This window comes from Coturnix japonica, chromosome 4, assembly GCF_054131305.1.
Source record: "Coturnix japonica strain WE chromosome 4, WE-NBRP24, whole genome shotgun sequence".
In the NCBI taxonomy this organism is placed as follows: domain Eukaryota; kingdom Metazoa; phylum Chordata; class Aves; order Galliformes; family Phasianidae; genus Coturnix; species Coturnix japonica.
This window is the reverse complement of record NC_140666.1, coordinates 66,881,933-66,895,184: the sequence shown is the minus strand read 5'-3', so window position 1 is coordinate 66,895,184 and position 13,252 is coordinate 66,881,933. Positions and strand designations below refer to the sequence as shown.

At 39.7% G+C, this 13,252-nt stretch overlaps 2 protein-coding genes across 7 annotated transcripts in view; one reads left to right on the top strand and one right to left on the bottom strand.

Annotated features, from left to right (window-relative positions):
* Positions 1 to 13,252, bottom strand: part of PPAT (phosphoribosyl pyrophosphate amidotransferase) — a 39,971-nt gene that overhangs the window by 5,528 nt on the left and 21,191 nt on the right. The window contains exons 2-7 of the mRNA XM_015862231.3: positions 6,531 to 6,597; positions 2,880 to 3,086; positions 2,355 to 2,467; positions 2,118 to 2,263; positions 1,655 to 1,727; positions 822 to 973 (exon numbers count right to left, since the gene is read on the bottom strand). Coding sequence (XP_015717717.1) covers positions 822 to 973; positions 1,655 to 1,727; positions 2,118 to 2,263; positions 2,355 to 2,467; positions 2,880 to 3,086; positions 6,531 to 6,597 — 758 coding nt within the window. The remainder of the gene's footprint in view (positions 1 to 821; positions 974 to 1,654; positions 1,728 to 2,117; positions 2,264 to 2,354; positions 2,468 to 2,879; positions 3,087 to 6,530; positions 6,598 to 13,252) is intronic.
* PAICS (phosphoribosylaminoimidazole carboxylase and phosphoribosylaminoimidazolesuccinocarboxamide synthase) overlaps positions 8,730 to 13,252 on the top strand; it is a 32,518-nt gene continuing 27,995 nt past the window's right edge. For all 6 annotated transcript variants that reach the window (XM_085545418.1, XM_085545417.1, XM_032444232.2 and 3 more), the window contains exon 1: positions 8,730 to 9,126. In XM_085545418.1, the coding sequence (XP_085401544.1) occupies positions 8,739 to 9,126 (388 nt within the window). In that variant the 5' untranslated portion in view covers positions 8,730 to 8,738. The remainder of the gene's footprint in view (positions 9,127 to 13,252) is intronic.

The window sequence follows — 13,252 nt, the reverse complement described above, 5'->3', positions numbered from 1 at the left end:
AAGATGAAGAAATTATGCCTGCATGTTCACAATATGCATTTTCTATTATTAGTCTGTTTTCTTGTGCAATCATTCTGTCCGCCTCCATCCTCTTACTAGTTTTGAATCAGTTGGCTGTATTTACCCCACATTCATTAAGGCAAGAAGAGGCCTTGGGAGCTTTGAAGGTCCTAAAAGTTTGGAACCAGCAGAGGAAACTGGAAGTACTGTGGTGAGATAGGCAAGATAAAGGTACTAGGGAACATGGGAGAAGTGGGGACAGTGCTAGGTATGAATATCCTGGCTAATATCTCTTAAGACAATTTTCAGAAGCTTCTATTGAAATAAAGACATTAGACTGACAGTCCCAAATACTTTGATAATTCACAGATTTAGGAGTTGTATTAAAAGCGTTTTACTGAGGTAACCCTTTCTTTCAACAAAACACTACAGTATAGTTGTTTTGCAGATTCTCTTTCATAGGTCTAATTATTTAAAAGGTTTTCTAAGAACTAATACAGTTCTTAAGTCTCTTCCTTTAAAGGGATACAACTACCTTAATCATATTTGTAGTTCTTTTAATCCTTTCCATGAGGCTATGCAGGCAGGCCTGACTGAGGCAATATACACAGATAGGAACAGGAAGGTGATGCTACATGCTCATCCTGAGTTTTATATCCTCAAGAACTGTTCCAGCCCATTCTATCTCAGTCCAGTTGTGAAAGCTCACATTCACTGCCACCCTGCTATGATCCCAGATCCTCTCAGGAGTCAGTTGTACTCCAGAATATAACCTCCCATTACTTCAGGAGGCAGAGGCTTTGTACATTACATCTTCTCACCTTCAAAGATACTGTCTGGTCTTGCAAAATAAACATATTCAAAGATGCAGAATGCCGACGGATCTCCTTCTGGTCTTGGTACAACATCCAATGTTTGGACATCATACCTGGATATTTTCACAATCTCTCCAGGAAGTACCTCACGATAGTACCTTGAAAGATAAATAAGCAGCATTTAGAATGATAGTTTTTAAACATAAACTCCCTCCCTCCCTCCCTTCCTTGACATCTCCCAATGAGCCTTCAATCTCTTTGTTTCAAGAAAGTGTCCCACTTTTCTTTTTACAGTGTCTTAGGTAGGGAGGTAATGTGAATCTCACTTATTGGCTTCAGTGGGTCTAACGTGTTTGCACCCATGGAAATAGTTTCAAGTGCCTGTCACTTTTTTGAAACAAGGAGGCTGGCTGATAGGCAGCATATGCTAACGCTCAAGTTAGTGCTACCATAAGCTACCACTGCAACCTTTTCAGTAGCATTACTTTATAATACATGAATTCCACTGCTAACTAGGCTAAAATTAAAATTGAGAAGGATATCCAGATTAAAAGCAACAAGAGACATTCTTCTTGTCTTTACTTTTACTTTCTGTCTGTACTTTTACTTTTTAATACACATAATTATTTAACTTCCTTTACATTAACCCAATCAAAATAAATAAATAAATAAGCTAACTCTCAAAAGACAGAATTTGCCATAAAAAGCTCTTCCAGTCAACAGACGAATCCTTCATATCTTTACATTGCCAGAGTTTACAATATTTGGCAATCTGAGGTTTAATGTTTAATTGCTGCTTGAGGAGAGCTTTCAGATCAAGTGAGAACCAGAATACTTACTCGGCACCAATAGATAAAAAGCTACAGGATTCAGAGGAGACTACCCATCCTTCTGTTTCACTGTTATCTTTTCCTGAAATAAAGTATTTTTGTTACAGTCAGATTCCACAGATACCACACTGCATGTTCTAGTTTGCCAAGAACTCAAACTTACATTTGCAAAGTTTAGCACTCCAGAATTTCTATAATATCATTAAAAAAATAAATGTAAGCGCCATAAACTAGTTCTAGGCACAACTGGTAGTAACAGCATCATATTCCTGGTTCAGAAATGTTGTCTGCACTAGTTCACCACTGCTGCTAGGAATTAACAAGACTGACTTTTGCATTATATGTTCCTATCTCTACTTCAGTAAATGCAACTGTAATTACTTAAACTGATGGCTTCATGCACTAACTGTATTTATTTGTGTATTCATATATATAATTGGTGTATGAATATTAGGATATATGTATGGTTTACCTTTTCCATTCATGTCCCCTACTGGAATAAGGCGACCAATGCAGAGTGGACGATTCCCATATGGATCACGTACTGCATAGATTATGTCTTTGTGCATAATTAGCAATGAATATGAAGTTGGAGTTTCGTTCATTAAGTTTTTAATTCTGCAATGAGACACAGGTGAATATAATCACTTGTTGCACACCATGCTGAAAACAGACTGCTGTTCTTGCTTCTGAAACCTGTAATCCTTACCTTGCTACCCAGTCAGCAGTGTCGTCATTTTCTAGAGGAGGTGTGAAAGCCAGCAGCTGGGTGATCAATTCACTGTCAGAACTGGTTGACAATCCTACACCATGCCGCATAAGCTTTTAAGACACAAAGAAAAGGGTTACCAGTAGTCATGTACTTACCTTGTCATATCTTTGCCTTGCTTCAATTCAGGTTCTTTAAAACATACTATTCCATCCAAATACACTATCAAATCTGTCAATTGATTATTTCCTTATGTTTATGTCCTGACATATGATCATCAGGAATTAGTTTTCTCATGTGACATATAGGAGTGTGACAAATAGTTTAGAGGACTAGTGAGTTATGCCCTTTAGCAATTACAGATGTCTACTCTTTTTGGCCCCTCCCCAAATGCTATTTTGATTATGATGCTCTTTCACAACACACAGTAGTTTGTCATTAAGTACTCATCATAGCAAACAGTTTGCTTGTTTCTGCTTCATACCGAGAAATGAATGATACTGTAGTCTCCCAGGAGATACTAACCTTCCTCCTCAGTCGTACAGCATTTGTTAGTTCCCCATTGTGTGCCACAGCAATCTTTCCATGAAGAGTTTCTACAACAAAAGGCTGGCAGTTCTGCAGCTCAGAGATCCCTGAGGTAGAATACCTGGTGTGCCCGATACCAAGGTTTGAAACATACAGCTTCTTCAGGCTGTCTGCATTGAACACGTGATTTATAAGACCCATTCCCTTCAGAAGAAAAGGAAAAAAAAATGTTGTTCTGTTGTTTTGTTTTATTGTCAGTGTGCTCATTTCTCCTTGTGCTTGTGCTGGTGCTGCATTAATACTTTGCTAGAAAGGGAAATAACCTGAAACCCACAGGAAAGAAAGCTGATCAGGTGTCACAATGATATGTCAGATCCCATTACTCCTATTTTTAGACAAAACATTATACATTTTCATTCTGAGGATTTCCACTGAACAATCTATTTCCTGACTAAAAATTCATCCTTTGAAAAACACAACCAATGTGTTACAGTGTTTAAAAACATAAAAATAATGTTCAAAGGGAAGGAAAAGAAGAAAAAAAGTTGTAAGATTCTCTGCTTAGGATATACTGTTGGCAAGTTAGTGATATATATGATTTAGTTTTATACTGGCCCATGACAACATTTATCAGATTGCAGTCATTCCCATTTACGAGATTGCACTCAATGTCAAAAGCAAAGCTTTTTTCTAGAGGATTTTTTTCTTTACTTAAAACAAACATTTCATACAACCAGGTTGCTTTCTATTTAAAGCAGAAATGCGTCAAAGCTTTTTAGTCAACTGTCGGGAGCTTCTTATGGCAACAAGCGCTATGTGGAGACAAATTAAAGAATAGCCTGAAAAAAACACCCAAACCTGCACACTGTAGAAATTAAGACTGGATTCCAAAACCTCCTACCACTCCAGCTTCTTGTGCTGCCTGTGGAAAATGTTTCTGTACTTCAGAGCCCTTGTTTTCCTATCATGTATGGTAACTGTGATGTACATGAAATCACACATGATAACACTCTTTGAGGATCTGTAAAGTTACATGGGAGAGACTTGATAGTCATGATTGGTTTATGGCCTGTGCTGTGGGTACAATAACAACACAGTGGGATAGCAAATGGAGGGAGGAAATATGTTGAATTTTTTGCAGAACTCAACCAAAGTAGATTAAAGAAAGTCAAGGTTTAGAGTATTCTGTTCTTTGACTGGTATAGAGTCAAAATACCAAAAGACTGTGGTTGCACATACGGTTTTAGCATACTTGCTGTCATGTTAAAAAGTTATTACTGTGAACATTCAAACTGATGCTTTTGCTTTAATGGTTCAGCAAACTACATGTCAAATCAAATGTCACCTATTGTCTCACAGATGACATGAAGTCTGTACCACGTGCAGAAATGTAACTGTCCTCCTTTTACTTATCCCAACAATGAGATATGGCACTTAACAGGTCCAATATTAATGTATGTGGCTGCTTGAAGCACTGCAATAGGTTAAACAAGCAATGCTATGTCAAAATACATTTGGTACAGAAATACGTGATCTTTAGCATGAAATAGTGAAATATTTTGCTGATTGTGTCAGTGGGACAATCAACGTGAATTACACCAGTGTAAAAAATTCCTAGTGAATGCAATCTTATTTCTGTATGTCCCAAGTCTGGTATATACCAGAATATAATAATATATCTACTTTAATATAGATTTTTTTTTCCTGCATATTCAAGCATGCAACACTAAGACAAAGCTCTCCTGCTACTGGTATTACTACAACTATACAAGAGATATAAGTTTTTCCACATCCTGGGCTAGTACAGCTATGACACTAATTTTTTCTTGCACAAATTTGCCTGAAAGGCTCTAACAGACAAATCTGGATGAGTTTCCTGTGAGAGTTTAAAACAAAGGATTAAAAACCTCTGTCAGGGACTGTTAATCCACCTTCAAAGGCTGGTAACAATCAGAAAGGAACACATATCCATGCCCTAGGTGGTCCAGTTTGTACTTTAATCTATTGGCTTAATCTGTTGACAAAGGTGAGCTTGCACTAATGCCCAGTGCTGTGAATTGACGCAGTGAGCAGCAGGAAGCTTTTCCATTCGTTTTTTTTCTGCTATGAAGAAAAGCCAGTTGGTGTCTGGAGGCCAAATGGACACAGCAGCATCTTCACTGCTGACATTTTTCCATGGTGTAGTTTAAAGTCAGTATCCTTAACATATTTTCACCAGGGTAACAGACCCAAATGTTTCTTATTCTTATTAATTTCCAGGATTATGCAAGTCAAATCTGTTGTACCCCACAGGCTCGTTATTACAGTGTGGTTATTATGTTTCTTAAAAGTGTTGAATCCAAGAAAGGTATTTCAAGGATAAGAGAAAATATCACATGCTCTGCAACTCTTAAAATATCAAAGCTGATACAATGAGAAAGTCAATTAAACTCTTAGCATGACAGTTAAGTATATCATCTCGGTAATGTGGAAACTCTACAGATCATTCTATTGCCTCCTAGAATTACATTCTGATAAGTAATTTTTACCACAGGATGATGATGATGATGATGATTATTATTATTATTATTATTTTAAATCTCACTTTAAAAGAAAGTTGTCATTCTGGTAAACCTTCACGTAAGTTGAAACCCAAGAAGAAGCAAGAGGGAAGAACAGATATGACAGTGTGGAAGTTGAGAAAATAAGCGTTTAAAAGTGTGTAGGGGGCAGGATGAGGTTGTAAGTAACAGGAAGGTAGGAAATTGCAGAAGAGGTGACAAACACAATGCCTGAGAGATGAGACTGTGCATGAGGCATGGAGCAGTCACACAGATATGCATGCTGCTGCAGCAAAACAGTTTTCTTACTCTTAAACTGATTTGAACAGCTTAATTAATTGTCCTCAGAGATGCCTAAACATCTTTATGAACTGCCTTCTGATGGTGGTCAGAGAACACACTCATATCAAGTATTGCTCCATGGTTTTATTCACTGAAATAGTTTTATTTCCAGCCCCCCTGCTCTTCCAGGATTTAATAGGATGATGGTTATTTTTTTCTGGATGAGCAAAACCAATCCCTGAGCATGTGAGGATTCTCCTGGCATATTACCTGAGGCTGTGGCCATTTAATGGCTTTTAACTTCTCTTGGGATTATCTCATCTTGAGAAAGACCAGGTCACCTTCTCTCCTCTCCATTCAATCATTTACTAAGTTTACTTATGTTTACCTATGGTGAAGTAGCTGCCACTTCCATGATTCTGACTAAGCTAAGAATTACTTGTCCATGTACTTCTGCAGAACCTGTACCTATTTTTCTTTCCTCTTCTCAAGTTGCATTGGCACACCCTTCCACATCTCTGGAGTTGACACTTTAGGTGCAAGTGGAGTTTGGAAAGTACTTTTTAAGAGAACAATAGCCTGATCTGGATGCTTCTTTATATCTGCTACTGTGTACGTGGCTGCATCCAGAAGGGATAACATTGGTAGATTTGCTTCAAACATGAGCTTAAGACAGAAGTCACCCAAATAATACAATTAGATACTATCACTCTGACAAAGCCAAAACAGCAAATGAAACCATGTTGCTTCCCCTCTTTCTAATTATTCAGCTTCCTTGCTGAAACATGTGTCTCACTTGGGCATCTACAAAACATTTATATTCTACCTTGTGCACTTTGAATGCCTGGGATGACTCTCCATCACTGGTCACAATTCCAGCACTCTCTTGGCCCCTGTAGACAAAATACAAATAAACATAAAGGATGGAAATGCTTAGAATGAAAAAAACATACAATATGATGGATTGGTGGTTTTCCATCTATTCTTTACAACATGAAATCTTAATGTTAGTTTATTTGTTGTTTCATTTTATTCACTTGCAATCAAAATGGTGGTTTCTTGCCCATGTTATGCTCTTTGTTTCAAAACAGTCACATAAGGTTTGTGCCTAAGCCCACTGAATTCAGTGGATATCTTTCCATTAATAAGCACTGTCTCAGCCTCTTACCCCAGTCCAATTTCAGTGTAAGCATAAAATAACAGCAGATGTTTAATCTGAAAAGCCACTTTGCAGTGCTCTAGCAGCGCTAGCTAGAGTACCAGCTCTAGCTATCAGTTGTCTCTGTAGCATTACTTTATTTCTGTATGAGTTTGTCTTAAGAAACTGCTGGTTTTGCCTAAGGGAATGCATTTCTTCTCCCACTGATCACCTACACAAATTTTCTGTGCTCTTGCACTTAAGCAATCAAACTAGCATTTACACCGCTAACTGCTGCGTGAACCTCCTGACAAAGTGCTTGAGAACATAAACCTAATATTGGGCACTGTAGCTTCTGAACCACAGCAAATCAGTTCTGGAGTACAGTGTCACTGAAAATGGAAATAATTCCACTATGGTGGACTGGTCTCAGGCTGGCAGCTGTGTTTTGCTAAGCAGAAGAGCACTACCAGCTAAATGACAGCCTTTCACCTAGCCTGCTGCTTCTTCTCCAAGCTGTCTTCCCTGACTCTGTGCAGGGACAGTCCAGTGTCTGCCCCATACCACAAGCAGCACAACTCCACTGTACTGGCATGCTCAGATCCTACTGCATTCTCATACATAATAGGGAGTAAAAGGGAAAGATATTTTTCTTTGAAAATGAACCACTTTGAATATTTTTAGAATACTAGAAGCTGCTATTCATCCATTGGACTGGTTTCACTCAACTGAGGAATTATCTAGTATAAGCATTAATAAAAGTAGCTGCAAGCCTACGTAACAGATTATAATCTACAACTGAAGATTTTCTCTAAGCAACAAAATCTTTGTATTTGTAGCTAGACCCAGTTACATGTACAGCAACATTCAAAGAACATTTGCTCAAAGATAGCAGAACAAACTGAGATAAATGATCCCTGTGGAAAAAAATAAAAATCAGGGATAAGAAAACCCTTAAGTACATTTACTTTAACTCAGGAAGATGTCCTGTCTATTAATATAATGACCGTCAGTAAGACTAAGGGTTGATACACCACATTCAGCAACTTTTAATTCAAACTTCAATATTGTAGATGATTTCCAGTTCAATATTGATAGTGTCCCTTAAAACATCATCCCATAATCAATTAGAGGGAGATAAGCAAACATCCTGAATAAAAGGCCCTTGCAAGTAGGGGTCTTTTATGTAGTGCTAATAGAAGAAGAGTACGTACAAGCAAAAAAAGAAAGCATGGAGCTTACGCCATTTTACCAATTTAGTGATTTTTAAGTGTACAAGCATTTAATTACCGCATCATCGGTAGTAAATGAGCAGTAAAAAATGCATACAGAAATGCATACATGTGCCCACCAACTTTACAGCAAATGCCACCTGGCCACGCAATGGTGAGACTGTGCATCATGCCCACGTTGCGGCCACACCACCCACACCACCTCGCAGCCCACACAGCGGCCGGCAGAAGCGTCATATTGCTGGTGGAGAGGAGCTGCTGCAGTGCTCATACACTGCACCCACGCGCTGCATCCACACAGCCTGTCCCCAGCATGGGGTGGGTGCAAGCACAGCTATCTTTCTGCAACCTTGTCTTTCTTCCTCAAGGCAGCAAGCCAGCCCAACCGGCTTTGTTGCCCTGATGGCAGAGTGGTGGTGACACCGGCCCCGTTTTCCACACAGGGGGGTGAGAGGCCACTCCAGGGGCCGGGCAGAGTGCTGGTTGATAGCAATGCAGCTGCTGAGGGCCCACTGGGGCTCTGGGTGCCAGCGAAGAGCTCAGGGCGGCCTGCAGCCTGCGGTGCTCGGGGCGGCGTGCGGAGCCGCTGAGAAGCAGGCGCCTGGTTGCCTAGGGAACCAGATCTTGGCTAGAAATAGTGAATCATTTCCAGGTCACTCTCAACATGGAGAGTGGAGCGGGGAAGCACTGGACTGAGGAGGAGGTTAAAGCCTTGCTAAGCATCTGGTCGGAGAAGAGCATCAGGAAGCAGCTCCACGGCACCCTGAGGAATAAAGGAATATTCATCTACATTGCCAAAAGGCTGCAGGAGTTAGGAGTTTGTAGAGATTGGAAACAGTGCCGGGCAAAGTACAAAAACCTGAAGTATGAATACAGAACGGTTAAATACGCCCGCAACTCCGGGGATGCCACTAAAACCATGAAGTTTTTTCATGACCTGGATGCCATACTCCGATGCGAACCTGTCGCACACTTGGCCGCCGAGGGGAACGGCAGGTGCTCCGCCACTGAGGCGCGGCTCAACGCCAGCCCGACCGCAGACAGCAGCCAAGGTAAAACTCCTTCTGCTTCTATGTCCACCCTTTGTTTAAAAACTACCACAAAGCCCCCAGCCCCAGGCAAACAAGCCCACAGCCCAAGTTTGCCGGCTCTGCGCTGAAGCTGCCCAGCCCGGCAGTGCTGTAGAGCAGCCCCAGACGGGATGCGCTTCGGCACAGGGCAGGACATGTTAGCACCCACCAGTGTTGAAGCCTGTAAATACAGCGTAATTCTCACTGAATCATGCTAACTGCTTGCAGTAAAGCTTCTGCAAGTACTTGCTGGTGTCAAGGCTCCTGCATGGAGCCCAGGCATTAAATTAAGGAAAGATGATCTTGCGAGTTCCTTTTATTTTTTATTTCCCTTTAATTTCATTTGCGATACTTTGGAACCGTGACTATTAGTGCTCCAGTTCTAAACTTAAAGAACACTGAATGCAGATGTAGAAAATGTCATCATTATTTCAAGAACTGTTACTTGTGACACAACTGAAATCTCTGATATTTATTTTTATTTCTCTGTAATTGAAATTTCAGGTACGGTGACTAAAGGTAAATTATTCCATAAGTGATTAACTTCTTTTTTTTTTTTTTTTTTTTTTTGAGAAACAGAGGGATATTTACTAACTTCCTATCCAAGAAAAAGTAAAAATCATCACATTTATCTGAATATTCTGAGGCAAAACATGTAACTACAACTGCTCTTATTCTGAAAGGTTTTGGTTTTTTTTAACCAAATTAGTTGCATCCCTTGTTTGATTCAGCCGTCTTTACATATGCATTTAAGCTGTGCTTAACATTTCATTAGGGTCAATCTCCTATTTGACAGTGCTCAAATCTCCTCATCACATTCTGAATGTCACTGAAGCACAAGCTCTAGTAACAGTTATAAGTATCAAAAATAACATGGCTACAAAGAGAAATTCAAAGATAAGCTCCCTTTTTTTCCTCTCAGTATATACCAATTTATATATCAATTAAGACTGTGGATTTTTTTAAAGGAAACAACAAACCCACTAAAATAGTATTAGAGGAGATTGCCAATGGCACAGAATGATGCTGGACATACAGCTTGCCATTGTATTCTTCCAAGGCTCCTTCTACAATGCCGTCTTACAGGTCTGAGAAAAAGGAATTAACATTTCTCTTGCCACTGTTTACCTTAGCTAAAAGCTTGACCTTAATTTGTCATCATTAGCAGAAAGCCTCTAATGTGTCACAAGTCACTTAAAAATAAAATGCCAATTTTAAGCTGTTTTAGCATGTGCTGTCTGCACTATGTATTGCTACTACAATCCATTTTTATTTTCACATATGCAGAGCTGAGAGTCAAATCTGTGCCTGATACAAGCTGTTACACTCCTGAGGAAAGCACAAGGGTAAAATCAGGGTCCCTCTTCTCAGGATCCGGCCTTAGGTTATCCTCTGTGTTTTGATGCAGTTTGCACCGATTGTTAATCCCAGTTCTCATCTGCTTTAGACCTCTTGCAAGTTTAAATCAGGAAAGGTTGATTGCAGTTATTAATCCCAGACTGGAAAAACCACAAATAATACCATTGAAATGCACAAGCATTTCTACTACTTCCTTTACAAAAAACAACCCCAAACAAACAAAAAGCAAACTATTTTATGGACAAATATAAACTAAATGAAACTGTAATAATAACTGTAAAGCTGTAAAAATAACTGCAATTGACATAATGTAACACAAGCGGCAACAATTTAAATGCAAAGATTCCCACAACCATAATTCAGCCACAATGGAAGCACTCTAAGGGATAGACGTGTCCTGCAGCTATGCAGCACACGCTCATCTGCAGCGTGGACAGAGTGAATAGCCGACAGCATCAACTTCCTTCATTTAAGGATGCAAAAACTGCTGCTTCAAGGGCAGTCTTTTCCCACTGCCATCAGAGTTGTGGTGGCTACAAAAGGAGGAGTTGCTAGGCTCGGTGTTTCAAAATTCAGTTCTAATGCTGAAGTGGCATTTGTGGCTGTGCTGCTGCTGGGCAGAAGTGTCTCGTGGGTGCAGATGTGAATGTGGCACTCCCACAGATGGCAGTGTGACTTTGCACAGCCCGCTGTGCCTATCCGCCATGAACCTCACAGCTCCTCTGCTGCCTTCAGGAGGAAAGGGACTGCTTCATACAAGTATCTCCTGTTAAGACCTATGTACATCTGTGTCCTTGCAGGTGTCCTCCTCAACTTCTGTTTAGCCACTGAAAGTCACAGGAGAGGTGGGAGGCACAGTCCTGCCCCTCTCTTTTTCAAAAGGGGCAGAGAAGCCTTATTTTAGCAGTTGGAGGAACCCAAGGCCTTGCATAGGAGGAGCAGCAACAACAAAAGGCTATCAGAAAACTAAAACTTGTGCAAAATAATATTCACTATGCAGATCTCATTTGGAGAACTTAGCTGTAGGAAAGTGTGATTTAAAATGCATGATACGGACAGTGCATGCTCCCCAACACATTCCTTTATTTCTACCATTCTGCTTAGCCTCAGTCTAAATATTCATACTCATCCTTCAAATCAAGCTGCAAAGCAAGTTTTGTTTGATTCTTTCAAATACTGGGATACTGCTGGGGAGGGGAATGAAGAAGGGAAAACAAAGTCCACTTCTATGGGACTGAATGGTGTTTCTGCAGTGTTTTCCTGATTATTATTCTTTTTCATCTTATAAAATCAGTTTCCTTTCGAAAGAAATTTAGATAAGTTAATAGTTAAAATCACGGTTAAATCTAGGAGAGAGGTATCTGAGGACAAACTCACTTTCCTCGCCCTTCAATTTACAACAGCAAATGTAGGAAAAAAAAAAAAAAACCAACTAATTTCAGTTCAGTCAGAACAGAAATTCATCAGCAAGGAAATTTTATCATATGCATTCAACTTAGCTACCATTAATGCAAAAAGATCCTATGGAAATGCAACCTGAAAATGCCACACATAAGTTTTTTTTCTACATCTAGACTTCAACATTAAACTTGCCATTCACAGATATTCAATATACACAGCTTTATTAATAAGAGAATGCAATACATGCGTGTAAACTTTTTTTACTCATCAAATACTTATTTTCCATCAAATATCCTTTCTTTCAAATACAACATATTTTGTGCTTTCTGTTCTTAGTTGCTTATGATATTCAGCAGTTTATTTTTAAAGCATACCTTGTAAATAAAGCTTGTTTATTCCACTGCCCACACACAAACCATTCACTGGGACTCCAACAAAGAACTTATTTCCCTCTCCATAGTTTGCTTTGCAGCTCTCAGGCAGATAAAGCACAAGGCCTGGCACTATGGGTGGAGGCAGGAGTACACCTTTTTTCCTGTCAAGCCAACTGGAGGGGGCTACAGTTTCTGCCAGAGAAACAGGGTGTACAGCTGGCAGCAGTTAAGAGATGCAGCCATGGGATCTATGAGTCATCCTGGGTCTTGCTGAAAGTCAGAAGGATTTAGGATAATGTTTTCAAATGAATCTGAATGCAGTTTTCAATTTCACTTACGTCAGGGATGCCACATTCCATCAGGATTGCGTCCTGTCACTGCTCGCTGTTACCATTATTGCAATATTGCTGTGTAGGTAGCTTTGAACGATGTGACCTGCCTGGTTGGAAACGACAGCAGCTCACACAGCATAACTGCAAAATCATCATTCCAAACTTCCTGTCAACACAGTGTGTTGAATACAGCACAACTTAGAAGTCTGTCCTCTGTGAAAATTAAGCTGACTCATAATTTGAGCTACATATGATGCTTTCCAAATGCACACAGCAATTGCTATAATGCTGCTTGTTAAAGAAACGTAGGAATGCAAGACATTAAAAGCTAGATTGAATCCAGTTGGCTACAAGCATGTCCGTGCTCTAGTCAAAGTATTTTCCTGTAATCCCTGTGCAATGAATCCCTAGATTTCCAGAACTCTGTTGAACATAGTGTTTTTCTTCTTATTTTTCTCTAAATGTTCTTTTCGGAAAGTTCTGTTTGGTTATATAAACAGATTCATGTTTATCTGAACCCATGTGCAAAGTCTACTTCTTTGTACGTCTTTACATTCTCTGCTTCCAAACTACAGTTTTAAAGTGCCACCTCAAATACCTAGAGTCAGAAAAGTTTATGGGTCACTAGAATCAAGTCAGTCT